This window comes from Tamandua tetradactyla, chromosome 6 (genome assembly GCF_023851605.1).
Source record: "Tamandua tetradactyla isolate mTamTet1 chromosome 6, mTamTet1.pri, whole genome shotgun sequence".
In the NCBI taxonomy this organism is placed as follows: Eukaryota; Metazoa; Chordata; class Mammalia; order Pilosa; family Myrmecophagidae; genus Tamandua; species Tamandua tetradactyla.
The window spans coordinates 22,679,107-22,705,224 of NC_135332.1; the positions used below are offsets into that span (position 1 = coordinate 22,679,107).

Consider the following 26,118-nt stretch of genomic DNA (forward strand, 5'->3'; position numbering starts at 1 on the left):
ATGAAGAGTAAACAAATCAATGTAAAGGAAGAACAGTAAATGGCCCAGTTAGAACCCAGTAAATGCTAGCAACTGTAATTTCTCTGGGTTCCAATTCCTTCTTAGCCATCTTCCCTCTCCCCTGACTAGAATACCCCACCCCCACCCCAGCCAGGGTCCTTGGTACACAAAATCTTTCCCCATCACCAGCTCCTGGCAGTGGGAGGGGCCGAGATTAATGTTATTATCATCTCAATTTTAGGAGTCAGGAAGGTAGGACTTGAAAGATGAAGTAACCAGCCTAAGGTCAGAGCAGGTCAGATCTGAGGCCCCACCCACCAGCAGGGTCCCCCAACTCATCCTATGACTCAACTCATCATATGGTCATCTTGCTGCTGACCCAACTCATGGCTGCACCTGAAGTCCCAACCTGGTGCAATAACTTGGGGCAAAACCCAAGCAGCGTCAGGTCAGAGGGCTTCCTGCCAGAACACTTGGACTCAATGCCGCACTGCCTCCACCATCAGACCTTAGAGTTCCCAGGCCAGGAGTGCTTTTAGCCATGGGGAGAAATGCCAGGTCAGAGGCAGAGGGTTGGGATACTTCCTTCCAGTCAGACAAACATCTTTTAGATATGTCTTTTTGTCTCCCTAGCCCTCTTCCATCCTCGTTTGCTCTGGGTGGGGGTGGGGGAGTGCCCCTTGTGCCAGAATCCTGGAAGCAGAGTGGTACAGTGGGAAGTGCCCTGGACTTGGGGAAAAGATTTTTTTCCCCAACTTCTACTGCTTAAGAGCTGATTGACTTTTGGCAAAATACTTAACCTCTCTGGGTCTGTTTGGTAACCTGCGAAATGGGGCAGACAAAAGTTATCTGCCTTATAGAGTTGTGAGGATGTGATATGCTTAAAAATTTAGCAGAGCACCTGGCCTAGAGAAGTCCATAGCCTTGGCAGCCTTTCTTCGTCACCACTGGAGCGGATCTCCCACCTCAGGGAAACTGAGGCACAGATAAGGCATGGACATGAGCAAGGCCCCTGGGAGGTAACAGAAGATGACGACACCCACCCACCCCTGCACTCTCAGATACTCCCTTAGGGGTATTCAGACTCAGTCACTCATTCACAAGAGCCACCCGCTGGCCCAGCAGAACAACACCCAAAGAATTGCCCTCCCTCCTGTGCACACCTTCCCATCCAATCCAACTGCACCCATTCTGATCTCCCCACCCAGAGTCTTGGGCACCACCAGAACCCAGACCCTCTCTCCCCCAGCACATCCACACATATACCTCTCTCTTCTCAGTAAGGACAAGGCCAAAGCAGAAATCTACCTACCTGTTGGGACACCCCACTTTTGACCCTACCCAACCCCCATGCTTTCCCTCATCTCTGGCATCTCCCTGTCCTCTAGAACAGAAGCCAGGAGTCCCAGTAGCCAGGCTGGGCCATCATTTTCCAGTCAGTGCAACCCCGGGGTGCACAGTGCACAGGTGGGAGCCACACCAGGGAAGAAAGCCAGACTAAGGGCCAGGCTACGGCCTGTCCATCCGCCTCCCAGGGAGCCTGGGTAGGCACTCAAGTCTCCTTCCACCCCCCACCCCCAGGCCCCTGCCTGCCAGCTCAGGACCATTAGCCCCTCCCCCTTCATCCCCACCCTCCCTGCTGTCCAGAGTGATGGTCCATCTATTATGCATGCTCCTTCCTGCCCCATTCCATTTTATGAGCATTCCCTACCCCCACCCCACCCCACATCCCCCTCCACTCCCCCCCCCAACTTAAGAGCTTTTAACCAAGTACATTAGGCAGGGCCAGATGCCAATCTGACAGATGTCCGTAATGTTAGCCTCCGTTTCCCTCCTTCCTCCCTCTGCCCATCCCAATTTACCTCCCACCATTCCCAGCTGCCCAAACTTTCCAGACCTCCACTGCACCCCTCTTCTGGGCTGCTCCTCTATACCTCGTATTTCTGCCAGACCTTTACCACCCAGCCCTCTGCCACCCCACTGGCCTGGCTAACTTTCAGTTTTGAGCTCCTAGAAGAGCCAAGGCATGCTGAATGAATATTCCATCTGGGTGATTATTATTCACATGATATTAATTAATTATTAATTGCAATTAATCTCCTTCATTCCTAACCTTCCTCTGGGAGGCGGGAGGGACACAGCAGCTGATAGGGACAGGGGGCTGGTAGAGATGGCATCTGTGGGTGAGCTCCACCCTCAGGGAGGGCAGGAAGGAGAACAGCAAGCCTACCTGAGAACAGTGGGAAACTGAGGCAGAAGCAAGCACTAAGCTATTCGAAGAAAGCCTCAGAGGTAGCTACAGTGAAAAACCAGGAGCTCTAATCATTGACTGGGCTCTTAACCGCTTTTCCTCTGTCCCCCACCCCCCACTTCCCCACCCTAGCCCCATCGTTGAGCAGAACCACTGGGTTCCTCGATGCTGAGAATAGGGGATCCCCACAATGGCAGAAGGGGAGCCTGGAGCCGACAGGCCCCAGACTCCCCTCTGCTGAGCTCCAGCACCCACCTAATAGCCCGCTATACAGTGAGGAAGCTGCAGGAGCTAGCTTCAGAGGGGGCACCCAAACCCCAGCTACCAGGTGGCCCCAGTTGCCCTTGGGCTCTCAGGCTTGCTTCTGCCCCTGCGCCCCATCACCCAGCCCTGCTCACCGGGCCCCCGGGGGGTTCCTGGCGGACCCTGGTGTCCAGCTGCTGCTTGCGGACTTCTCCCCCGGAACTCTCCCCTACCAGGCGGCAGGGCTCAGTGACCTCCGGGGCTTCCAGACCCCACACTTGGGGTGAGCTCCTCCAGCGCAAAGCTCCAGCAGGACCCCCAGCCCCAAGACCTGAGGAGGCAAGGCCACGGCTGCAGGTAGTTGCCCACCTTGGGGCAGAAGCATTGGGAATGGGGTAGACAGACTCATTCCCCACTCTGGTGAGGCCCTTGGAGCCCTAGGGGGTCCTGGGGTGGGGGTTCTGGCTGCCCTGATGAGGGAAGAGCTCAGCGGGGAGGGGACCAGGAGCTTCTCTTCTGTCCAACAGTCACGACTGCCCCCCCACCTCCCCCCCAAAAAAACACCAACCCGCAGAGACCTGCAGAGTCCACGAGCTGGCGGCAGGAGGATGGCCGTGGTGGGGCTGGCCAAATGGGGACAGGTGGGTGGACGCACTCGTCTTCCCCCAGCTCCCACCCCCCACCCGCCGTGCTCTGGACCGGCTGTCACCTGAAGCACTGCAGGAAAATGTGGTCGCAGCAGAAACGACCGCAAAAACCGGGGCGGGGGCAGGGAAGGGGTGCCCGGGAAGGGGCCGGGCAAGGCGGGGGTCACTCACCGGGCGGGGGGAGCAGCAGCAGCAGAGCCGCGAATGCCCAGCGCGGCAGCCGCCTCATGGTTCGCTCATAATCCTCCGGTCCGGGGGCTGCGGCTGCTAGCGGCGGCGGTGGAGGAGGGCGGGAGGAGGGAGGGGAGCCGGGAGGCGCCGGCTGCGGGGGCCCGGGGTGGGGGTGGGGGCGCCGAGCCCAGGCGCGAGTCGAGGTGCGGTGGGGGCTCCGGGGAGGGCACCGATGTTCAGCGCGCTCGGGCCGTAGCCATCCCGGCGGGGCGGACTCGCAGGGTTAAAAGCAGAGCCGCGAGCACGTGAGCCGAGGGCCCGCCCCCTGCGCCCCCCGCCCCCCACCCCCCGCGGGGCCCCCAGCCCGGAAGGCCCGGGCTGCCGCGAAGGGAGGACAAAAGAGGCGCCGCCCTAGGGCTGGCCTTCCCAGCGCCTCCTTGGCCTCGTTCGACAGGTGCAGGGCAGGGGTGCATCCCCGTCCGGGTCTCCCAGTCCCCTCCCCGGCTACTTCTTGACTGCGGATCCCTGAGGACCCGAAGATGTGTAGGGAGAGGGAAGCAAGGCACAGAGGTATCCCCGGGCTCGGATCCTTTGACTGCCCGTCCGAGGCCCAGCGTGGTCGAGGTGTGGAGGCGTGGTTGTCCGGCCCACTTCACCCCTGGGGCGTTGTGTTCCCGGAGGAAGCGCCCCGGCTGTTGGAGCTTGGGAATTTGGGCAAGCAGGGGCAGTACGCGCGCCCGAGGGGCAAGTGGGTCGTTCGGTGGATGCCCCACTCCATGCCTCGATCGGGGCCCCTAAAGATTTCTTGCGCCTTCGCGTCAGGGCGGGTCACTACGTGGTCCTCCCTAACCTCGGTTCAGACACTTCCCCATCCCTCAGGTTCTTTCCTCTGTGATTCAGAAATACCCCCGCCTCTAGGAAGGCTTCAGGGATTGCTGTCACCAGAGCAAGCAAGAGAGGCTAGCCTTCCCATGAGCTTCTGAGTCCCAAGTCCTTCTTCCCATTGCATATAATATAAACTACCCAGGTCGTTTACATGCTATTTGCAACCCACCTCTTCTGCTCCTCGCTTGTCAGTACAGATCTTTTAGAAGACACGTCTGGAGCCCTCCAGACCCTCCTCTCTAGACAGACTAGATTGCCCTGTCTGCAGAACACCTGACCCCCACACCACCTCTCCTGAAGCAATTTCCCAGAGTCCCTCAGGTCTTCTGCCCAGCCCTCCTTAGGGTACAGGGGCTACGCAGCCACCCCCTCCTTTTCTGAAATAAGTCCCCACCCCCAACACACACAACTTAGCTCCCCAGTCCTGGCCCTCCCCCAAGCCCAGCTGACCCAGCTGTGGCCTCCAGTCCAGCTTCTGAGCTTCTGGGCAAGATGGACCCCAATACCGGGGACTGGGGTCTCTAGAGCCAGAGACCCTGATAAGGGGTGTGAGTGTGGTGGGACATAGGCATCGCTGGTGCATCCTCACATCCACACTGGGGTCCTCAGATCACTAAGGAATGGGAGTAGAGACAGGGAACACCTTCCCGGGTTCTCTGCTAGGGATGGGGAGCTGCTTCTGGCTCGTGACAGGCACCCCCCCACCCCCAGCTCTATTTTAGGCCCAGGAGAGGTGAGAAGGCGATTTCCCGGGAGGAGCTGACATCAATGCTGGAAAGGAGGTGACTCCCCTCCCCCCTCCAACCACCTGCGACTCCAGACCCAGATGCTCAGCAGGACTAAGCCAATTGTTCTGTCATTCTAGAGCCATCTTGAAAACCTCCTCCAGGGTGTAGGGGTGAGGGGGGGTCCCGGAAATGAGAGCCTACTATGTGAAATTCTCTAAATTCACAATTACCCTGGAGGGAGAGACTGTTTTCCCCATTTTACAAATGGGAAAACAGGGTCCAAGAGGCTTCTGTGAGCCTCATTGAGTACAGTTGGTCAAAACGAGGTCACGTTCCAAGGCCCCACTCTTCTCTGGCCACCCCTACTCCATGCCCACCTACTTGGGACTTGGAGGGCACTGGTCCATCTGGCTCTCTGTCCCTCCCCCCATGTGGCATCTCAGACTTACCAGGGCAATACAGTCCTGTTTCACCTGCGCCATATTCCAGGCCCACATCAGTGAGCCCTGATCAGTCAAGGATAGGACTTGGGACAAATCCCACCTTTTGTGGGATTTGTCATTTCACAGAGGAGGGCCCTGGGCTGGGGGAGTTTGGATACCCCCTACCCTGTCACTTGTCCAAGACCACAAAGTCAACTTGTGGTTCAGGCTGAAGCACAATTCTACCATATCTGTGGCCCTGATTTCCTGGCCTTTCTGCTGGGGAGACCCTCATAGTCACCAGAGTGACTCCTCCCTGCTGGCATCCTGGACCAGCCCCAGTGGGGAATCAATCCTACGGCCCCTCAGGCTCTGAAAGCCCTTCATTCATGGTTCCTGAGCCCTTAGCAGTCCAGGCTGGGCAATCCTGATCTACCTCCACTATATTCTCTCTCAGTTCTGCTACAAACTGCAGCCCCCATATCCCCCCACCTTGCTTAGTTCCCCCCCTCCCCATTTTCCCTCCTTCCTAATGTCAGGGGCCAGCTGTCCTCAAACCATGTCTTCCCCATCAGCCTGGGAACCTAAAAAGAGCAGGGACTAAATCTTCCCCATTGGGCTTGATATAGCTTGAAAAGCTTCCCAGACTTGGCCCCTGAAAACAAGGGTTTTCTCCTGAGATTGGTGCTCCTGAGGGCAGGTCTTGTATCTCCCCTTCAAGCAGGTGGTACCCTCAAGGCAATTCCCACCCCAACCCCACAGCTATAGCCAGCAGCCACGGTTTCTGTTGTCTTGGGGTCACACCGGCAGAGCTTAGCCCTCCCTCAGAAACCCCTACCACCAGACCTGGGCAGCCTCAGACCTAGCCCTGGGGCCTCCTTCCTCCTGCAGCTCTTTCTGCCTACTAGCCAATTCTTTCCTCAGTTTTTCCGGCACCAGGGCCAAGACCCACTCCCAGCAACTGCAGGTGAGGGAGAAGTATCAGCTGCCGTAGAAAGTGTTTTCTGCTAGTGGAACCCATCCAGGCCCAGCCTGCAAGGTCTGCAACAGGGCTCAGTTAAGAGGACAGAGTAGGGACAACCAAATCAATAGGCTGACCCCTCGATCTTGGGGGTTGCCCCTATGAAACTTATTCCTATAAAGGATAGGCTAAGCCTGCTTATAATTACGCCTAAGAGTTACCCTCAGAGAACCTCTTGTTCCTCAGATATGGCCTCTCTCTTTAAGCCAACTGGCAGGTGAACTCACTGCCCTACCCCCTACATGGGACATGACTCCCAGGGGTGTAAATCTCCCGGGCAACATGGGACAGAATTCCTGGGATTTGCTGGGACCTGGCATCATGGGATTGAGGAAGCCTTGTTGACCAAAAGGGGGGAGACAGAAATGAGACAATGTTTCAGTGGCTGAGAGATTTCAAACAGAGCTGAGAGGTTATCCTGGAGGTTATTTTTTTTTTTTGAGATTATTCTTCTGGATTATATAGATATCCCTTTTTAGTTTATGGTGTATTAGAGGGTCTAGAGGAAGTACCTGAAACTAGTTGAGCTGTGTTTCATAGCCTCAACTCTTGAAGACGACTGTATAACGATATAACTTTTACAACGTGACTGTGAAAACCTTGTGTCTGAAGCTCCTGTTATCCTGGGTATGGACAGATGAGTAAAAAAGTATGGATAAAAAATAGATAATAGGGGGAATAAGGGATAAAATAAATTGAGTAGATTGAAGTACTAATGGTCAGTGTGAAGGAGGGGTAAGGGGTATGGGGTATATGAGTTTCTTTTTTCATATTTCTTTTTCTAGAGTGATAAAAATTTTCTAAAACTGATCACGGTGATGAATATACAACTATATGATGACATTGTGTGCCATTAATTGAATACCACGTATGGACTATATGTATGTGAACATTTCTCATTAAAAATATTTTTTAAAAAGAGGACAGTGCGGGACTTAAGAGCCCCAGGCAACCAGGCTGGGTTCCAATCCTGGCTCCCTCACTTATCAGATGTATGACCTTGAACAAGTCTAAGGCAACCTCTCTAAGCCTCGAATTCCTTATCTGAACCAGGGGTTAGAAAGTCCTCCCGCATCGTGTTGCTGCAAAGGATGTATGAGTGGATGAGGGTAAAATGCTTAGGAAGGGCTCGACTGTTCTGAGTAAGATGCAGAAGAGAAAGCCAGGGTCCAAGGGACTCCTTTATGGCTCAGGGGTTTCAGGACCCTTTGACCCAGCCACATAGAGAGACTATACTGCTGGTGACAAGGAGTTGAGGGCTGGGAAGCAGGAGAAATGACCATAGCACCAAGGCAGGAAGTGCACTCTGCTTCTTCCCAGGCCCCAGCAGGGTCCTTCCCTATCCTGCAGAACTGCTCTTTTCATCAGAATTCCCTCTGAGGGAAACCTCATGCTTCTCCCTCTCATTTGGCTCAAGCAACCCCCTCCCTCCATTCATCTGCGAAGTTGAGGTATAGCCCCAGAGAAGAGTTGGTAGTACCTAGGGTACCAGGACTTAGGCACATTTGTCCTTTGAGAGGCTCCTGGGGCATGATATAGGAATTAGTCACACTGCAGGGTCCCAAAATGCTATGGGGGGTGCAATACTCGCCCCCATACCCACTGTCTCCCATGCAGAGGCTTCTCTTGGAGCACTAGAGAGATGGCCTTCAGAATGGTTAAGGATGTCTCCTAGCACCCTTTAGTAGCTTCATCCAACATTTACACTGGAAGTGGCAGCTCAAGCCATCACAGGGTGGGAAATTAGTGAAAATAAGCTTTACAAGGTCTAGGAGGAAAACTTCATAGGTATGTGATAAGTTACTGTTTGCCTCTTCTGTGCCTTGCACCTCACAAGGTACAGTATCGATGTAATTCTTGAGACATCCTAGTGAGGTAGCAACTACTATTACTTCCGTTTTTCAGATTAAGGAAATTGAATTTCAGGAGTTTGCCAAAGGTCACAGAGCTTAGTGGCAGGCCTTGCATTTGAATCCAGGCCTGTGGGGCTCTGAAGCTCTAAAGCCTAAAGGCTTCCACAACAGGTTCACGGAGAATATGGAGCCTGTGCCTTGAAGAATGGGGCAACCTTGTGGCTGTTGATGAGGAACATTCCAGGGAAGGGAACACCAAGAGCAGACTTGGAGGCTGTGTTGCCTTTGGTGATTTATAGATCAGTGGATTAGTCTGGCTAGAACAGAGACAATGGGAAAAGATGGGTGAGTAAAGGGGAAGCACTTTTGGGAGGGAGAACAAACAGAACTTGAGACTGGCTGGATTTGGCTCAGAGAGTGGCTGAGAGAGGAGAGAGCTGGAGACTGCTGGAGAAGTGTAATTACAAAATGGGAAGGGGGAGCCAAAGACTCTCTTAGATATGTTGTCGCTATGGTGGTAGCAAAATGGGGAATGATAAAATAGATTTGCTGGAGGTCATGGTATTTTATTATTGGAAGGAAAAACATTTGAAATCATCTCATCCAAGCCCTTCATTTAAATTTGAGGAAACCAAGGCCCAGGGTAGCTAAGGGACTTGAATGAAATCACAATATGAGTTAGGGAATATGGCTAGATCTCTGCTTTTCCACCTAGCACAAGTTCCCTGCCCCACCTCCTCCTGGGAGGTCAGAATTCATAAGGGAGTCAGGGGTCAGGTCCAGTTTGGGTCACATCTGCAGAGAAGTGAAAGAAGAGACAGCAGAGGAGGTGAGGACAAAGGTCCCAGGCCTGAGTGTCAGCTCAGAAAAATCAGTTAGGGCTGGAGATTCTTCAGAGACTGGGAGCTGATGCAGGGCAGACATTTCAGGCCTATGCTGAGTGAATGAATGAGACAGTGAGTAGGTCGGAATAAAGGAAAGGAAAGGCCAGGAAGGAGGGAGGCAAACCAGGCTAACATGGGGATCAAGGAAGCCAAGCTTCAAGATGTATCAATTGCTTCAGCCAGAAGGGAAGTGGGAAAGAAGAGGAACCTGAATTTGGCAATTAGCAGGTTATCTGGTGACCTTGGAATGGACAATTTCAATGTAGTGCTGTTTCAGGTGGCAGCCGCCACAAGAGGTTCAGAAGGGGAAGGAGGTGAAGACATGAGGTGGTGGGTATAGACCACAGGAAGTAGCTGGAAGACAGGAGGGAACCTTCTTCAAGCTGTAGAATCAATGCAAGTGTTTTCCAGGATGGAGTAGCATTGAATTTTCAGACAGAGGGAAGGAGAGGAGAAGAATCAGAGAACAGAAAATTGATAAGGCTGGCAGAGGTGGATTGTGGAGGACAGGGACAGTGTGACTTGGGGAGAAAGAACACCACTTCCTTTGGAAGAGGCCAAAAAGCAAGATATTGAAGGGGGACTGACAGCAAGACAAGGCAATGGCTGTTGAATCTGCAAATTAGGTCATCTATTGAGAGGGAGGGAGATGGATGGAACAGGGACTTGAGGAATGGAAAGTTTGAACAGCCCCCATATCAAGGAGCCATTGTGAGAGCAAGCACCTCTCAGTACTAGGTCAGATCATAGGTATTCTGAATTCCCCTCTAACCCTCTAACCTACAGCCTGGAAGCCAGAATGGAGAACCGGCTGCAGAGTGATATAGCCTCTGGGTTTGGCCTGGCAGAGATGTCCAAGGTCACAGACATTGAGGTGGGCGGGGGGGGGGGGGGGGGGGACATGCAGCTGGACTTAAGTGGAGGGGTAACCAATGCCTGGGAAGGGGGAAGAGGCCCGCTGTGATGGTTTTGTAGTTGGAGAGGGAAAGGCCAAACAATGATGTGGGGGTCACCTGGGGGCTGGTGCTGTGGGGCGAAAGAAGCCTAGAGAAGTCTAGAGATTGCATTGCAGAGACAAGAAGTCCAGTTGGGCAGCTACTGAAGTTGCTAAGGATGATAGCAATGTGGGTAGAAGGGGAATGTGTGAAGGGGTGGGGGACAGAAAACGGATCAGCAGATGGTGATGAGGGCATCAGAAGCTTCTGCAAAAGGCTTCAAGTGAACAGCACACAAAGGTAGCTGGAACAAGAGAGGAGTGGGGCAATTTCTCCTTACCCAGAGGGGCAGCATCATGAGAAAGACAATGGGATATCATTACAGAAGGAAAGAGTCACACCCTCAGAGCCCATAGCAAGGCCATTATCTGGGCCCCCAGAGATGGGGAGGGGCCCCTGGAAGGAATACACTTTAGGACAAAGGATTTTTCTTGGGGCTGGGCAGCGAGCACGCCCTCTGCAGGCAATCACTGACTGGGCAGCAGAGCTAAGTGAGCGACCTGAGGAGACTGAGAACAAGAGGCTGGATGAGGACAGGCCCTTCCGAGCCCTCTCCAACTTGCAGGCGGCTCCCATCCTGTTAACTCTGGGTCATCGGAGGGCAGAAGAAGGACCACACCGACACTGCACTCCAGCCCTATCTCTCTGTTATTTGTTATGAACAAGTTTATTTACATTTCCTGAATCAAGATTAACTATGAAATTTAACAGAAATGACCTTAAAATGCCAAACATGACCTCTAAGAAGGGTTGTCCATACAGTTGCTCTATTTCCAAACTAACAATTCAGGTCCTCACCTGCAGGTAGGGGCCCTCACCCCCCTTTCTTCCACTGAAATGAGACATAGATAGCTCCAGGCTTCTGGTTGCTTCAACATTTAAAGAGACAAACACAGCGGCAGAGAAGGGTGAGAAGAACCACAGTACAGATTGTAATAAAAAAAAAGTGGCCAAAGAATCGATAGCAAACCCATTTCTGTCTCCAGATTAATGGCTTGGCGGAAAGAAATGGGGGGAGGTCCTTGGGGAGGGAGAGAGAATGGGAGAGGGAAGGAGATGCAGAAGTTGGCAGGTGAGACACTGACCCAGGAACAGCAGAAATCCGGGGTGGGCAGCCTGTGCTGAGGCAGAGAAGAGCTGAGATAAGTCCCCAGAGGAGGCTCTGGCTGCATTCTTGGCTCAGGGGAAAGGTCAGTGCTGGGACCCAACTAAGTGCATGGGGAAGAGAGGTCTGTAAGTGTTGCAGCCCGAGCCCCTCCTCTGCTTCATATGTTCCTGAGGATCTGTGTGTGTGCACGTGGGGGGTTGGGGGCGGGGACATAACGCAGGCATTTCAGAGAACAGGAAAGCACCACATGTTTGTGGGAAAAGAGGCTGAGGTGGAGGTGGAGGGTGGGAGGCAACAACTAACCCTTGGTTCTCCAAAGATGCAAGTGCCTGTGGAGGGCCAGGAAGCAAGGCCAGGGCTCCTCCTGCTCAGCTTCTTTGTGGCCCCTGCCTAGGCCAGCCTGGCCTCTACCTCCTGGCATGGGCAGCTGACTACAGGTCTGCAAGCCTCTCATTGATTGCTACGTGGCTGATAATACAACCAGAGGGAGGGGTTGGAGGAGGGCAGCCTCCAGCCCAGGCTCTCTTTGTCCTCTCCAAAGCCCTAGTGGGCAGGTAGACTGGCTCTGTGAGTGCCATAGAGCTTGGCCATGACAGCCATTTACCTGGCCCTCAAAGGCTAGGCCCCAGGCTTCTTTTGCTCTTCTGGGAGCTTCCTGGGGTTCTGCGACTCCTGAGTTCTGGTTGAGCCCTGGCTGGGGTTGCAGTAACAAGCAGAGGTATATATGTTTCTGTGACCCTTGATTCTGGAGCCTGTCTGGCCTGATAATGAGACGAGCACCCTAGGGAGCTCAGAGGGACAATTCTCTGCCAGTATTGGGCTGGGGCTGAGGTTGGCCCATATGGGAGACAGGGAGGCAGGGAACCTGAAGAGGTTGGGAAGCCCAGAACCATCGGGAGCAGCTGGCTCCCTCACTAGCTGGTAGAGGGTGGGGAGGAGAGGCAGACTGGCTCTCTACAGGACCTTCTGGGAGCTGCATGTAGGCAGCTGAGTGCAGGGGTGGGGATAGCATGCCTGGAGCCTCACGGCAGCTGGGGAACTGGTCAGCCTGCTGTGAGTCAGGGCAAGATCCCCATTCAGGATCCTCAGATCCTGGGGACCATCTTCCCCCAGGCCAGGAGGGCTGTGTGGCCCAGAATTCTGCTGACCTATGTGGTGACTGTGAGGGAAAGGGGTCTTGGAGGGGGAGACAGGTTAGTGGTTGGCACACGGGTAGGAGGGCAGCAAAGGGCCTGGGCTCATGGCCTTGAAGAGAGAAGAGGTGTCTGCCACCAGCTGTCCTGGTACTACAGGGGCTAGGAGCTTTTGGGTCAGATAATGGGGCCTGTGGCCAGGAACCCCCTGGCTTCTTCTCAGCATTGCCAGTAGGGGATATAACCCTCCTCTTATGGCCAACAAAAACCAGATCTGAGCCAGAGGAGAGGTCTGCAAAACCAGAGGTCGTTAGGAGGCACTGGCAAGCAGGGCTCCTGGACACTGGTGTCCCTACGGGGTCTCCCAAGGCATCAACTGACAACACCAACTCCTGAAAACTTGCTGCTGATCCAGGTACCTTGCTAGTCCCTGCAGGTTCCACTGGTGCCTTCGTACTGCCCAATGTCCCAACTTGTTCAGAGGCATCTGGGGCCTGGAGGTCCTCCTCTCTCCTCATCCCGGGAGATGCTGCCCTAGGTTGGGAGGGCTGGCTGGGGGGCGGAGTCTCAGGACCAAGAGGGTCATAATCAGAAGCTGGGAAGCTTGGCCTTCTGTGGGGACAGAAACACACTGTGAGCTGCCAGCTCAACTCTAGAGCAAGCAGAAAGCTGGGGTGAAGAGAAAATTGCTTAACCTGGGGTCCTGAGAAAGGCTTGATCTTTGGGGCTGACCCTGTAGCAGCAACCAGTGTTGGCTCTACCTCTCTTGGCTCTGCAGCCTGTAGTCAGGGCTGGCCAGAGGAACAGGTTAGAGACTGTTCCATTTAATGACTTCACAGAGGAGGTCATGCCCTTTGGTGGCTGAAGAAAGCCTGGCTGCTCAAGCTGAGCCCAGAGTTGGAGATTTTGGGTAAGAGGTGAAGCCACAGCCGGAGGAAAGACAGAATCTGCCCTCGCAGGAAGCAGGGGGAATCAGGACTCAGAAGCCCGTGGAATTCCCATTAAACTCCATATAATCCTCTTTTTGGGGATAACTTTTAGAACAAGAGAAAGACATGCTCTTCACCCACCTCCATCTTTCCAAACAGCCAGACAGGCACATGATCAGGGATATGTGCCTGGGAACTACAAAACCTGAACTGCTTACCCTTCCTGCCCACTTTGGGCTGGGTGTGGTCCTGATCAAGCCAAAGCTAAAAATGGATGTCTTCTTTTTTTTTTTTTTTTTTTGACCACTCCCAAAACAAACAGGACAAAGGATGGTGGTAAAGAATGGTAAGAAAAGAGTAAAATGCCATAGCCTGGTCCCTACTGTTGCAAACCTGAAGGTTCCTTCTCATCTAGAGACGGCCACAGGAGGAGAGTAAGAACATCTTTGTGTCCACCACTGGGGCAGGGCCAGCAGCATGGTGCTCACCTGGGTAGGCTAGCCTGGAAGGGGATGTCTGCGAAGCTGTGGCTGAGCTGGGCGATGATCCGATCAACTTCTGCATACGGGTGGGCTTCTACAGCAAAGCTCTGGTGCTGGGCACTCTGAATATGCTTCCCAGGGTGAGAGGAGGCACAGGGCATTAGATAAGGTTGATGTCCCAGCCCAGCCTCTGGCAAGGGGAGACATGCCCAGCCAGGATGGAGAGACCGAGCAGGAAAAGCTATGGTGGCTGGGGCCCTACCCTTGTTCTTGGTGGGCCAGGCTATTCTGAGGGGAAGGTGCTTACCACATGGAGCTCCTCAAAGGCCTCCTGGCAGCACTCACAGTAACCTTTCTTCCTCCTGGGGATAGTATGGGCAGCCGATTGCAGGCTTGGCTCCTGGTCCTTGGGTTCTCTGGAGAGGGTACAGGTTGACAAGATGTGGTCACTGCTGGGGCCCTCAGAGGTTGGCAGTGGAAGCCTCTATACCAGGGCCTAGAGCACTCTGACTGGGGAAGGGAAGGACCAAGAAGAGGTTGCAGAAGGGACAATTTGAGGAAGGCACCAACTCTCTGTGGGTACCCTGTCCTAGCTCTGTCTTTTCCTTGCCCACCTATCTCAAAGTACACATGAGGGCAGGGATAGTGCTGATGAAAATAAGAATTCCTAGCAGGAATTCCAACTCTGGGCTCATTTTCAAATCCATACCCTCTACGTTGTGGGTGCCCTTTCCTTTGGTATCATTCCAAGGAGCAGTCTTTGTATCTTCCCTCATGTTGACTCATACCTCACACAGCTGCCATCTTTCACTGAGGACTTTCGAATCTTTTTCTCAAACTTGACTTCTCATCTGAATTTCAGTTCCATTATTTCTAGTAGCCTGAAGGGCATTGCTATGTAGCCGTCCTAGCAAACCCACAAGTCCACAACCAGAAAGTGACCAATACCCTATTAAAAAAATGGTCAAAAGTTTTGAAGATTCATACACTGGAATTACCTCTATGAAGAGCAATTTGGCTGCATTTATCAAAATTATAAATGCAGGTCTCACTTGACCCAGCGTTTCTACCTTTAGGAATTTATTCCACAATTGCAAAATTACTCAGAACAAGGTTATTCACTGCAGGACTGTTTATAATAGCAAAAGATTGGAAATAATCTAAGTATCCACCAGTAACCATAGACTGGTAAATAAAATATGTTAAGTCCATATAATGGAATACCATACTGGCATAGAAAGAAATGAAGATATTTTTTAGGTACTAAAAGATACAGTAAGTGGAAAAAGCATGATGTACCACAGAAAATATTATGCTACTATCCTTTATGTAAAAAAGGGAACAAAGGATAGATAATCTATCTCGTGTACACAAAAGATCACTCTGGAAATAGACGCCAGAACTGGAGGCTAGTGAATAGGTGTTGCATAAAGACTTTTCACTTAGGCCCATTGTTTGTAACTCTTTTGAGTCATGTACTGTACTACTATACAAAATATATAATTATATAAAATATAATTAATAAAACAAAACAAAACATTTCACCCCATACAGATTATCCACCTCTCTCAACCCTGAAGTCCTACCTGGGCCAATCCCTTCCCTAGGTTCCTCCACATGCAAATATCAAAGCTTTGTTGCTTCATCAACTTCCTTTTGCAGCTTCTTGCCTCCTCTGCGATTCCAAGACCACCCCAGGCCCAGCACCTTCTATGAAAAGTAAGAAGGGGGCTGTGACTTCACCTCAGCTCATTCTTCCCCTTTGTCCAGTGCTGCATTTTTTCCTTCTTCCCATTTCACAACTTCCTGACCTGTGGCCTTCATCTGTTGGTGGAATTATTGGGCCCTCCTTGGCTCTAGGGACACTCAGGCTGAAAGCCTGCCCTGTGGACTTACTCTGCAGCCCAGAAGTTAGAAAAGGTCTGAGAGGGCACCTAGTCCATTACCTGAGCCACATTCCACCTTAAAGGTGAACATTCGAATTCTCAAACATCTCCAGAGTAGGTACAACAAGCCTGCAAGCCATCTTGGGCCATAAATATTGCATGTCCTCCCAACCCTTCACCACTTTATTCTTCCTAATGTTTTTTAGGACAACAAGTCTCAAACTCTAGTGTGCATCAGAATTACCCAGACGCTTATGAGGATGCAGAATGCTATTGTCAGGGATTCTGATTCCACAGGAGGTGTTGAGTTCAGACCCCAGAGGGCCTCTGATGATGGTGGTCTATGATCTGAATTTGAGATACTGCCCTTCTGGACACTTAAACCAGAATCTTCACTAGGAATGAAGAACACCAAATAAAATGGATGAATACTTCCAGTGTCTTCTCTGGGCTAAGTTCCCAGAATAGATTTTGCCTAAGGAGCAAATACACGTCCATTCCCAAATTTGACAGGCAAGCCCCTGAGGGAGAGGACTTTGGCTGGTCACCAGCTCTTGGTGCTCAGGAACCAGAAAAACCCACCTGATATGTTGTAAGCTGTCCAGGGGCGTCGGGGTCTCAAAGGGACTTGCATCTTTGGGTCCCAGAAAAGAAATTTCAGGAAAGGATTTAAACTGATGGTGGAAAGGACGAAACTTCCTGCAACACACAAAACTTCCACTCTGACTACAGTAGGGAAGGGGAAGGGAAGGAGACTAGCCCTACTCCCTAGAATTCCAATCCTGATAAAGTGGACTTGCACCTTCTCAACTTCTAAATTTTTAAAACAAAACTCTTATTAGCCTTATCAAGTTAAATTCATACTTATACTCTCCCTGTCTACTTTTCAAAGCCCTTTTTATACCCACTGTCTTATTTGAATCTTATAATCACCCACTGAGATGAGTGGAACAAGTGGTGTTATCCTTTTTACATAGAAAATAGAGGCCAAAAAGTTCCTGACTTGCTCAAGGTTCATGACTAGTAAGCAGCCAAGACCAGACAAGGAGTTCTATCTCCTGACTCCAGATCTAGTTCTTCCCACCTTCCTATTTTGTTTTTTTGATGCTAAAACAACTTTTGAGGACTCTACCTTGACAGAAGCTAAGTGGAAGAGCATTTTAAACCAGAGCAGTGATTTTCCTATTTTGTCAGGAGGAACATTTTTCTCTAAGCTGGAGCTTTGTATCTGAAGGGTGATGTTCTGAACAGAAACAAGGCATGACACAGTGGAGGTTTTGGTGGCTTGTCTCAACTTGCTAATAATCAAGAGATTTCCAGAGTCAGATCTGGTGATTTGTGTACACTGAGGCAACCCTGCTAACATAAGTGCTAGGCACACAGTGTCTGGGGGTGTGCGTGGGGGCAGGCCATGGGTTCCTGGGTGGCAGTGTAAGAGCATGCGGCCTCAGCAGTGAATTAGCAACTGAGTCTTCTTGGACCCTGAAGGAGAAGGAGGTACCCTTCACAGCACTGGCATCCTCTTTCTTCCTCCCAAATTTTATTTTGTTTGTGCTTACGAGGCTTAAAAGTTGAGGTTTGTTTTACAAATATAAGAATGTTTTTGCATGAGGGAGAACAGATGAATGCCAACATTACGAGGTGCTGAAAATGGGCTAGTTTACAGGAAAAAATACAACCAATGCAAACTAGGGTCTATAGTTAACAGTAACATTGTCACATGCTTCCATTGAATGTAACAAAGGCAATATGCCAAAACTAAATGCCAATAAGCTGCGGATATGGGGTTGAGGATGGGATTCTTTGTGGAAGAAAAGGAAATGTTCTCATATAAATTGTAGTGGCAAAAGCATGGCTATGCGATTATACCAGGAACCACTGATTTTTTTTACTTAGGTTGGATTGTATCATGTGCGAATAAAACTGTTTAAAAATGAACAGAGAGATACAAGTGTTAGAGAAAATGTGGAGAAAGAGATGTACCTATTCATTGTTGGTAGGGAAGCAAGAGTGGTGCAGTTCCCATGGAGGGCAGTGTGGTAGTTCCATAGGAAGCTAGGAAGCTAGGAGTGGGGTTGCCATATGATTCTGCAACCTCGTTGCTAGTTATATACTTGGAGCAACTGAGAGTAGGGACACAAATGGACATTTGCACACTGGTGTTTATGGCTGAAGTGTTTGAAATGTGCAATGGATGGAAGTGGCCCTAAGGGTACATCAACTAAGGAATGGAAGGAAGAATTCAGGTATATACATACAACTGACTACTGAGCGGCTGTAAGAAGGAATGAAGTCGTGTGGCATGCAACTAGCGAATGAATCTTGAGGACAGTATGTTGAATGAAATGTCAGAAACAAAGAGACAAATATTATCATGCCTTACTCATACGGACTAACTATAATATATAAACTCGGAGAATTGAAGTTGAGAACATGTGTTATCAGGCTGGGGCTTATTGGAGAGGTTCCTAGATTGTAAGCTCTTACAGCAGTCACATCTATTCAGGAGTTATAACTGTTATTTCTAAATTCTGAGACGCTGAGCTGTTTGTATATAACCTGGTCGTCCCCTGGAAATTCTGGTATTTGTGTGACACCTGAGACTCAGAGTTAGAGCTCTAAAGCTAAGAAAGTCAGCATTACCCCATACAGCAACTATTAAAAAAGTGATTAGACTTCAACTAGAGATAGAATGAACTGATCTGGATAGGGCTAAGGTAAATCAGAATATACAGTAAAGGATGGTAGGGTCTATACTTTAAATTTTCAACTTCTATGTGAGACCAAAGGAAGAGCTATTTGGTGCAAAATTTATATTTTTGGTAGTGCACTATCTAATTTAACTTGTATGGTCAGTTTATTCGAAAACCATAATTATAATTTCATGGTATCTTGAATAGGAAGTGAGATCTTGTTGCTTTGTACAGGTTAGCGTGATGCCTGATACATCCCAGAGTAATCTGGACAAGAGAAGAAAAAAAAACATTTTTGCAAAGTCTTTTTAGGGAACTGAGGGAAAAGGAGGAAATATTAAACTTCCCTACCTGGGGAATTCCTGATATTCTCACAAGCAGTGGGGACAACAAATTCAATAGGCTGAGCCCTTGATCTCGGGACTCACCCTTATGAAACTTATTCCTGCAAAGGAGAACCTAACCTTACTTACAACTGTGCCTGAGTCACCCCCAGAGAACCTCTTTTCTCAGATGTGGCCTCTCTCCCTAAACCAACTCAGCAAATGAACTCACTGCCTTTCCCCACTACATTGGGACATGACTCCCAAGGGTATAAATCTCCCTAGCAATATGGGCCATGACTCGGAAGAGGAGCTCACATCATGGGATTGAGAAAGCCTTCTTGACCAAAAGGGAGAAGAGAGAAATAAGACAAAATAAAGTTTCAGTGACTGAGAGATTTCAAATAGACTCGGAGGATATTCTTACGTATTATATAGATGCCCCTTTTTAGTTCATGGTATATTGGAGTGGCTAGAGGGAAGTATACTGAAACTATTGAACTGTATTCCAGTAGCCTTGATTCTTGAAGATGATTGTATAACTATAATAATTTTATAATATGACCGTGTGACTGTGAAAATCTTGTAGCAACTGAAGACCCCTTTATCTAGGGTATGGACAGATGGGTAAAAAAATAAGGACAAAATATAATTAAACAATGGGAGGGTAAGGAGTAAAAAAAAATTGGGTAGACTGCAATACTAGTGGTCAATGAGAGGGAGGGGTATGTGGTATGGGATGTATGGGTTTTTTTCTTTTTATTTCTTCTTCCGGCGTAATGCAAATGTTCTCAAAATGATCATGGTGATGAATACACAATTTGTGATGATAAAAAAAATTGAATGTGGTGATGAACTGTGATGATAAATTGATTGTATACTTTGGATGGATTGTATGTCATGCGACTATATCTCAAAATTGCATTAAAAAAAAAGTTGATGTTTATAAGGTTTGTGGGCTGTAAAGAGCACCTGCTTCAAAACAGCATATAAAAAGAATCACAGGAAGCCTTATCTCTGTTTGACTTTCCTTTCTTGCCTATGATGCCAACAGCAAACAAACAAGTGTTTTTCCCTCTGGTGACAATGACAGTGCCTGTGCCTGCCGCATTCAGTGCAGATACTGGGGCACTGAGGTGTTTTTCAGCCATAGTACATAAGTGACAGTGACCCATCTTTAACTGGTCATGAAGGGGCTTGGGCTGAAGGACGATGTGCCTGTCTGATTGGAACTGAACAACGGAGTGCCTCATCCTCACCCCTATGTTCTCTGCACTCACTTGTGGGTGACCAAAGCCAACTCTGTACTGACAGCAGGCACTGGGAAGGGAACCTTCTCCATCTGGAGAAGGGACAGGCATGCCAGGTTCCTGGAGCTTGGTCTTCAGCTGCCTGGCCTGAGGCTAAAGGACACAGAGAATTCTGGTCCCAGTAATCTCTGGTGGGTACACATGGATTTTTTTCTTTTAACTTTCTTTGACTTCAGTTTCCCCACTAGGAAGTGGATGAACTCTCATGCTATTTTTCAATCAGAGCATTTGTGAGATAACATGCAACAAAAAAGAGCTTTGTACAGCAAAAGAGAAACTGCCTCAAGTTAAAATGGTCTGTCAAGGGAATCCCTGAGACCACCCAAAGCACCCTCATTTCAGCCACAATGAAGTCTCTGTCTGTATAAGCACTGTGCTGGGAGCAGTAATGATTCACTATTAAGTGTCAACACATACCCTGGGAGACATGAGGAGCAATAATGAGCCTGGAGGGGACATCAAGAGCTCATCAGAGTAGAGTATTAAGAGGAGATAATTCACACCCAGGATTATTAACCTCTGACTCATCTCCAAGAGGACTGTCAACTGTGTCATGCCACTACCTCAGAGGCTCCTCCTAGTGTAAGACATCTACCTGAGAACAGGAGAAAGTGGTTTCTGGGGAAGAGGAAGGTACAGGGTGGAGGGGGTCCATGTCCCCATGTCAACTCAGGACCCCTGAACACTTCTCTTTTTCCTTAGGGGAGCTGGCAGGAGTGAGGGGAGAGAGAAATTCCAGTTACCTGCTCTCATCTTCAATTTTGAGGAATGGTGCTTTCAGTCTGGCCACTGGAGGGGAAGAATTCACATGTTAGCTACATATCTGCTCAGAACAGGGTCCATGCTACACACACAGGAAATGCTAAGAGAGGGGAGCTCTGCCAAAGCCTAAGAGCCTCTCAAGTGCTGGAAAATATGCCACCCCAAGCTTGCCTTTCCAATTTACAGAAGTGAGGCACCCACTCCCAGCTCCTCTGGCCCCTACCCCTAGGGACAGAAAGGAGTTCTGTGTGTAGGATGCCTGAGACCCTATGTGGGCCCTCCTTCAACAGAATATAGGACCCTCCTGTGTGTGGGATCTGGAGGTTGTCAACTGGTCAAGGACACCATCATCATTAGAAATCTGGCCGGGCGGGAGAAACCCAACCCTGTTGGTTTCTACTAAAAAAGCAGGGTTGGGGTGATGAATTCCACAAAGCCCCAGGTCCTTCCTAGACCTTTGCTCTCCAGGAAGAATTCTCAATGAGAAGTCTGGTGTTTTGTAGGGAAGCAGAGAGAAAGAGTATTAAAGAGGTGCAAAGATCACAGTAGCATGACGGGAAAAAAATTTCAAAGGTAAAATCTGATTCCTGAACAGAATAGGACAAAGTGGTGCTGGGAAGACAAATTTGGAGCCAATTAATCAAAAGATTCACCCCCTACTACCTAGTTATTTGTATAAATTTCAAAACCTTTGTAGGAATTAAGAACCACTTCTCCCTTCCCACGCTGACAAGGGGTCCTGTTAAAAGGGTCAGTCAAGGCAGGTTGGAAGCCAGGACAGACTTAGCAGCTACCAAATGCCCAAAGGACTGGTACCTTATGGTTCCAGGCCCCCCTGTAGCCTGCCACTAGTTCCTAATAAAAAGACAGCTTTTTATCATTGAGCAGGAGCAGCTTCTATTAATTACTTTTTTTGGGTGATTTCTTGTCTTTCTAATTAACTGAGACAGTGATTAAAATCAATTCTTCCACAGACTTCCTAGCATTTCAAGCATGAGAAAGGTGCCAAGTGACTTTTCTTAGCTCCTGCTTATGCTCAAGTAAATGCCACTTAAAGAGCATCTTTAGGAGAAACATCCAGGGGGAGCAACTTTCCTGATGTCCAAGAGAGCTGATGAGATGGAGCCCACCAATCTGCCTGTTTTGTCAGTTTCAGGGAGTTTGGCATTTATGAAAACGGTAGGCAGCTGTCAAACTGCCCACCTCAAACTGTTACTGAATCAGAAGGAAAGGAATGCTTAACTTCAATTGATGCCCAGGAACAGCCAGAGGACACAGGAACCAAAGTGACTGTATGGGGTCTTGGCTCTAAAGGAGAAGTCCTGGCCCAGCTGCTCCAGACCTGCTCTTGCATGCACCTGTCCTGCCCCAGAAATCTGAGGCTCAAGCCCTAGAAACACGAGGGGGCAATACAACCTGGCCTTGCTTCCTGCCGCAGAAAAGTGAGCAGATGCTACCACAGAGGGAGTCGTGGGGAAGTGTTTAGGAAGGGAGGGATTGTAATTAGATGAGAAAAAGCTACCACACTGACCTTTCCGCGTTCTTGACTCTGTTGCTGGACATGTTCCCTAAATGGAAAAAGAAAATAGGTTAAGGGTGTGAGGGAGCCATGGGGGTCAAGGAACCAGGCTTGGTAAGGTCAAGTATCTTCAAGTCTGCCCTACTTTGCTTCCTGCTATTGGGAGAACTGCAGAACCAGATTGTACTGCCCTAAGCTAAAGCAGATCTGAGCACAATGGACCTCTCTACCTCTCCAGGGATGTAATGAATGGTGAGCATTCTGGACCAACTTGGCCTTCTGCATGTGACTCTCAAGGACAGCTGACTGTTGGTAGAGGGGATGCTGTATGCTGCAAACAGTAAGAGCTTAGGAATCCCACAGGCTTGGTGGGAACTAGAGCTCTGCCACCTGCAATATGAGGAGTGTCTACCCATCTCATTGGATGTGGTAAGAATTAAATTTAAATATGTAAGAGACCTGACACAGCATAGGTGCTCCCTAAATACCATCTCATTTTCTAGGCACTTTTGGCCAATCAGGTCAGCTTACAGGCCAGGGATGAAGACAATGGCCATTTTCTGTCTTGTGCCCTCACCCTGTTGGTCAAAACCAATGTTTAAACCAAGGACAAACAAGGGTAATGTTTGTTAAAAACTAAATTTAAAAAAAAATTTTTTTAATCAATTAAATGTTGGGGGGACAAGAGATCCAATGGATTCATGCTTGTTTGTACCACTGGGCCCAAGGAGGTTCCAGGTTCTCTCCTGGAGGCCAGACCCTAGGCAGATCTATAGGCTCAAATCTTCCTCAGATTTGGGCCTGGATGAAGACATAGTGGCTTTAAATCAGCTTGGCACTTCTTGATATGGTACATAAAATTCTAACCCCAACAAAGAAAGGAAAAGCCAAACAAGAATTTGGAAGACGGTCACTATTTCAAACTATAACACTCCCTGGCCTGGCCCATGTAATTTACAGGCTTATTCCCAGGTCCCGAGCAGTCCCCAGAACAGAAGCCTGGTCCAGAGTTCACCGGTTTTCACAAGTTTTATCCAGGTCAGGACTAGCCGCAGGCAGTCAATGGCCCAGACCTCAGTGGGGTGAATGTACCATGGGAGGTTCCAAGTAGCACAGGAAGAAATAAGAGAGGACAACGTAAACCTGTAAGCACTAGGGATGAGATAACTGCAAGGTTGCCCTCTTTTTGCTTTTTTGTGATGGTCAGAAAGAGGTAGCTTGGGTGGGTCGTGAAATTTAACAAGGTTTTCACAGCTTCACTGCTTGGAAAGCATCATTTCCCTTCAGTTTAGCAGGAAAACCTACCTCTGGCTTCTTTGGCTCTTGTTTCTTCATGATTAAAGCACCAAGAGACAGTTGCTGTACATGCATCATCATTTCTGTGAGGAAGACAGAGGGCTGCGGCCAAAGACTTCCATTCTCATTTACCCAGCACAGCCCCTTCCCCTTCCCCAGACTGAAGGACTACACTTCTCACCCAGACCAGCCCTTTGGATCCTACCATCTCTGCCTGCCACCTTCTGGCTACACATCAATTCTGCACCTCTTGAGAACAGAGGAAAGGGCTGGGTATTCTATCCTGGAAAAAGCTCCTAAGCTGGCTTCATGCTCTTTTGTAACATTGAACACTATTCATATTTTAGCAGGAAGTGCTCTGTGGCTCACAAAGGGTTTTATGTCTAATGAAGAGCTGCTTCTGTGGTGGAGAACAAGATATATGAGTTATTCAGATGTATCCTTTGGTGGAAGACTCAGTCAGCACTAAGCAAACTGGAGCTTCTCCAACATAGGAAGGCAGGAAATTAGATCAAGTCAGATATGTCTGATTTTTCAGCAAGATGGACTCCCCCACACCCCAGAGCAGGAATTTCTACTGTCCAGCTGTACCAGGTCCCCCAGCAGATCTCAGTAGTAACGGGTGGGGCAGTATACTGGTCAGCACCTAGGGCTGACCCACTTAGACCAGCACCCAGAACAGATCAGAGAATACTCCAGTAGAAAAGAGCTGGGTATGCAACAGGTCACTGCCAGCTCCTTCAGAACCGCTATTCCATAATGGTTATAAATAGATTTACTACAACTCACAAACAGATTATTGTACTGTGAGGCTACACTACAAAAAAGAAAGAACATGCAATTTAGAGTCAGGCTAAGCGGGGTTGGAATGTAGGCTACTCCATTCACTCCCAGTGGGACCTCAGACAATTCACTTAAACTCTCTGAGGCTCAATTTCCTCATCTGTGCAGTGGGAATAAGACTGCTGTGACAATTATACAAGGTCATTCCTAGCACAGAGCAAATACCTCATAAATGGTCATGTATGTTAGGATTATTTCCTTATTTGTAAAATGGGATCATACCAGCTGAGGAAAGTTGTTGCATGGATTAAATGAAACAGCATGTACCAGGTACTGCACAACGCCAGGGCCATAGCCCACACTCTGCTGTTGTTAGTACTTTTCCCTACACCCTCCCACCTTTGTGGACCAACACGTTCACTGAATATTTCTGGCTTCCAGCTACCAGAAGCTAACACAACTATGATCCCTATGAAAGCTGACATTCTCAAAGTTACCAATTCTGCCCCCTACAGGAGCCCAGGGCAGAAACTGTACCATCCACATGCAGAATCCTCACTCCCCAGGAGCGGGCATTGCTCAGGAGGCTGCTGCTTCCCCCACTGCCTCCTCTGTTGCTGTTGCCCTGAAATGATGAAGCAGAGTCAGGCAGGAGCACAAGACTCCCCAAGGCCTGAGAGCCATGGGGACAAGTCATCCTGCCTTCTGTAAGTCCTGGGTCATCCACATGTGAGAGTGAGGAAGGAGGTTAGGGGAGGCAGGCAAAGGACAGAACACAGTGCCTGGAGAGTCTATCCCAAGCCCCAGCAAGACACCCTATCCTCCACAGTGCTGGGCTAGCCACCCATATATTCGGCTCTGGCTACCTTGCGACCAAGAACACATGCTTATAGGAGAACTGTTTGTTGGGAGGGCCTCTGTGTGGAAAGTTCTCAGCTCACAGTAAGCATATGATAAATACCAGGGACAGTCGCCATCACTGGGTAAGAAACTATGCTGGCGAGATCTTTCCCACCCTACTGCCCGGCCTGGCAATACTCTCATCCAGCCCATGCTCTCATCTTGATGTCACTTTAACAGTCTCTCTCATTAGATCAGTTTAACTTTCCCTTCTGCCACTTAACTTCTGGGTTCTCCAAAGGGGATAAACAGCTACTTGTAAAGAGGTACTAAGTCTAGCTGATGTGCAGAGCAGACATGACCCTCAGCGTACCTCTGAGGTTCTCTTGGTAGGCTCTGAAGTTGGAAAGATCAAGGAATCAAATCCTGGCTCTACCATCTACTCCCTGGGTAACTCTAGACAAGTTTCCTAACTTCTCCGAGTCTCAACTTCCTCATTGGTAAGAAAGGAAAGATATAATACTACACATCTCACCGGATGTGTCATCCTTGTTAACACTTTGGAAGAACCTTGGAGGAAAGGCTAAATCCCCAACCTGTGTTGAATACAGGAGAGTAAAGCGTCCACCTCCATCCTGTCTCCCCCTGCTCACCTGGTTTCTGATGGCCTTCTGCAGCAGTTCCTTTCCTCTACTCATAGGCACCTGTCAGGAAGAAGAGAGGATTGAAGAAGTATGCTGCATAAATAAAGAGATGTTTATGAATGTGAGGCAAGGATGTCTTGAGGTCATTCCCTCGGAAAGCCAGAAACAGTGACAGATGAGGAGTGGCAGAATTGAGAGACTAAAGAACCTTTAGGAGGTAAAGGTACAGCAACCAAGTTCAGGTCACCCATAGGTGAGCCTGCTGGTAGATAGGGCATTTCAAATTCATCCAAGGTCAAACTGATATGAA

General features: G+C 49.4%; 1 protein-coding gene across 7 annotated transcripts in view; it reads right to left on the minus strand.

Annotated features, from left to right (window-relative positions):
- Positions 1 to 10,017: 10,017 nt before the first annotated feature.
- The window catches only part of DBF4B (DBF4B-CDC7 kinase regulatory subunit), a 31,857-nt gene continuing 15,756 nt past the window's right edge, over positions 10,018 to 26,118 (minus strand). For 6 of the 7 annotated variants that reach the window (XM_077164150.1, XM_077164145.1, XM_077164147.1 and 3 more), the window contains 9 exons: positions 25,818 to 25,868; positions 24,862 to 24,949; positions 23,551 to 23,624; positions 22,258 to 22,294; positions 20,708 to 20,753; positions 16,221 to 16,337; positions 14,060 to 14,168; positions 13,759 to 13,883; positions 10,018 to 12,953 (listed from right to left, as the gene is read on the minus strand). In XM_077164150.1, the coding sequence (XP_077020265.1) occupies positions 11,999 to 12,953; positions 13,759 to 13,883; positions 14,060 to 14,168; positions 16,221 to 16,337; positions 20,708 to 20,753; positions 22,258 to 22,294; positions 23,551 to 23,624; positions 24,862 to 24,949; positions 25,818 to 25,862 (1,596 nt within the window). In that variant the 5' untranslated portion in view covers positions 25,863 to 25,868 and the 3' untranslated portion in view covers positions 10,018 to 11,998. The remainder of the gene's footprint in view (positions 12,954 to 13,758; positions 13,884 to 14,059; positions 14,169 to 16,220; positions 16,338 to 20,707; positions 20,754 to 22,257; positions 22,295 to 23,550; positions 23,625 to 24,861; positions 24,950 to 25,817; positions 25,869 to 26,118) is intronic. The other variant, XM_077164146.1, reaches the window with a different exon arrangement.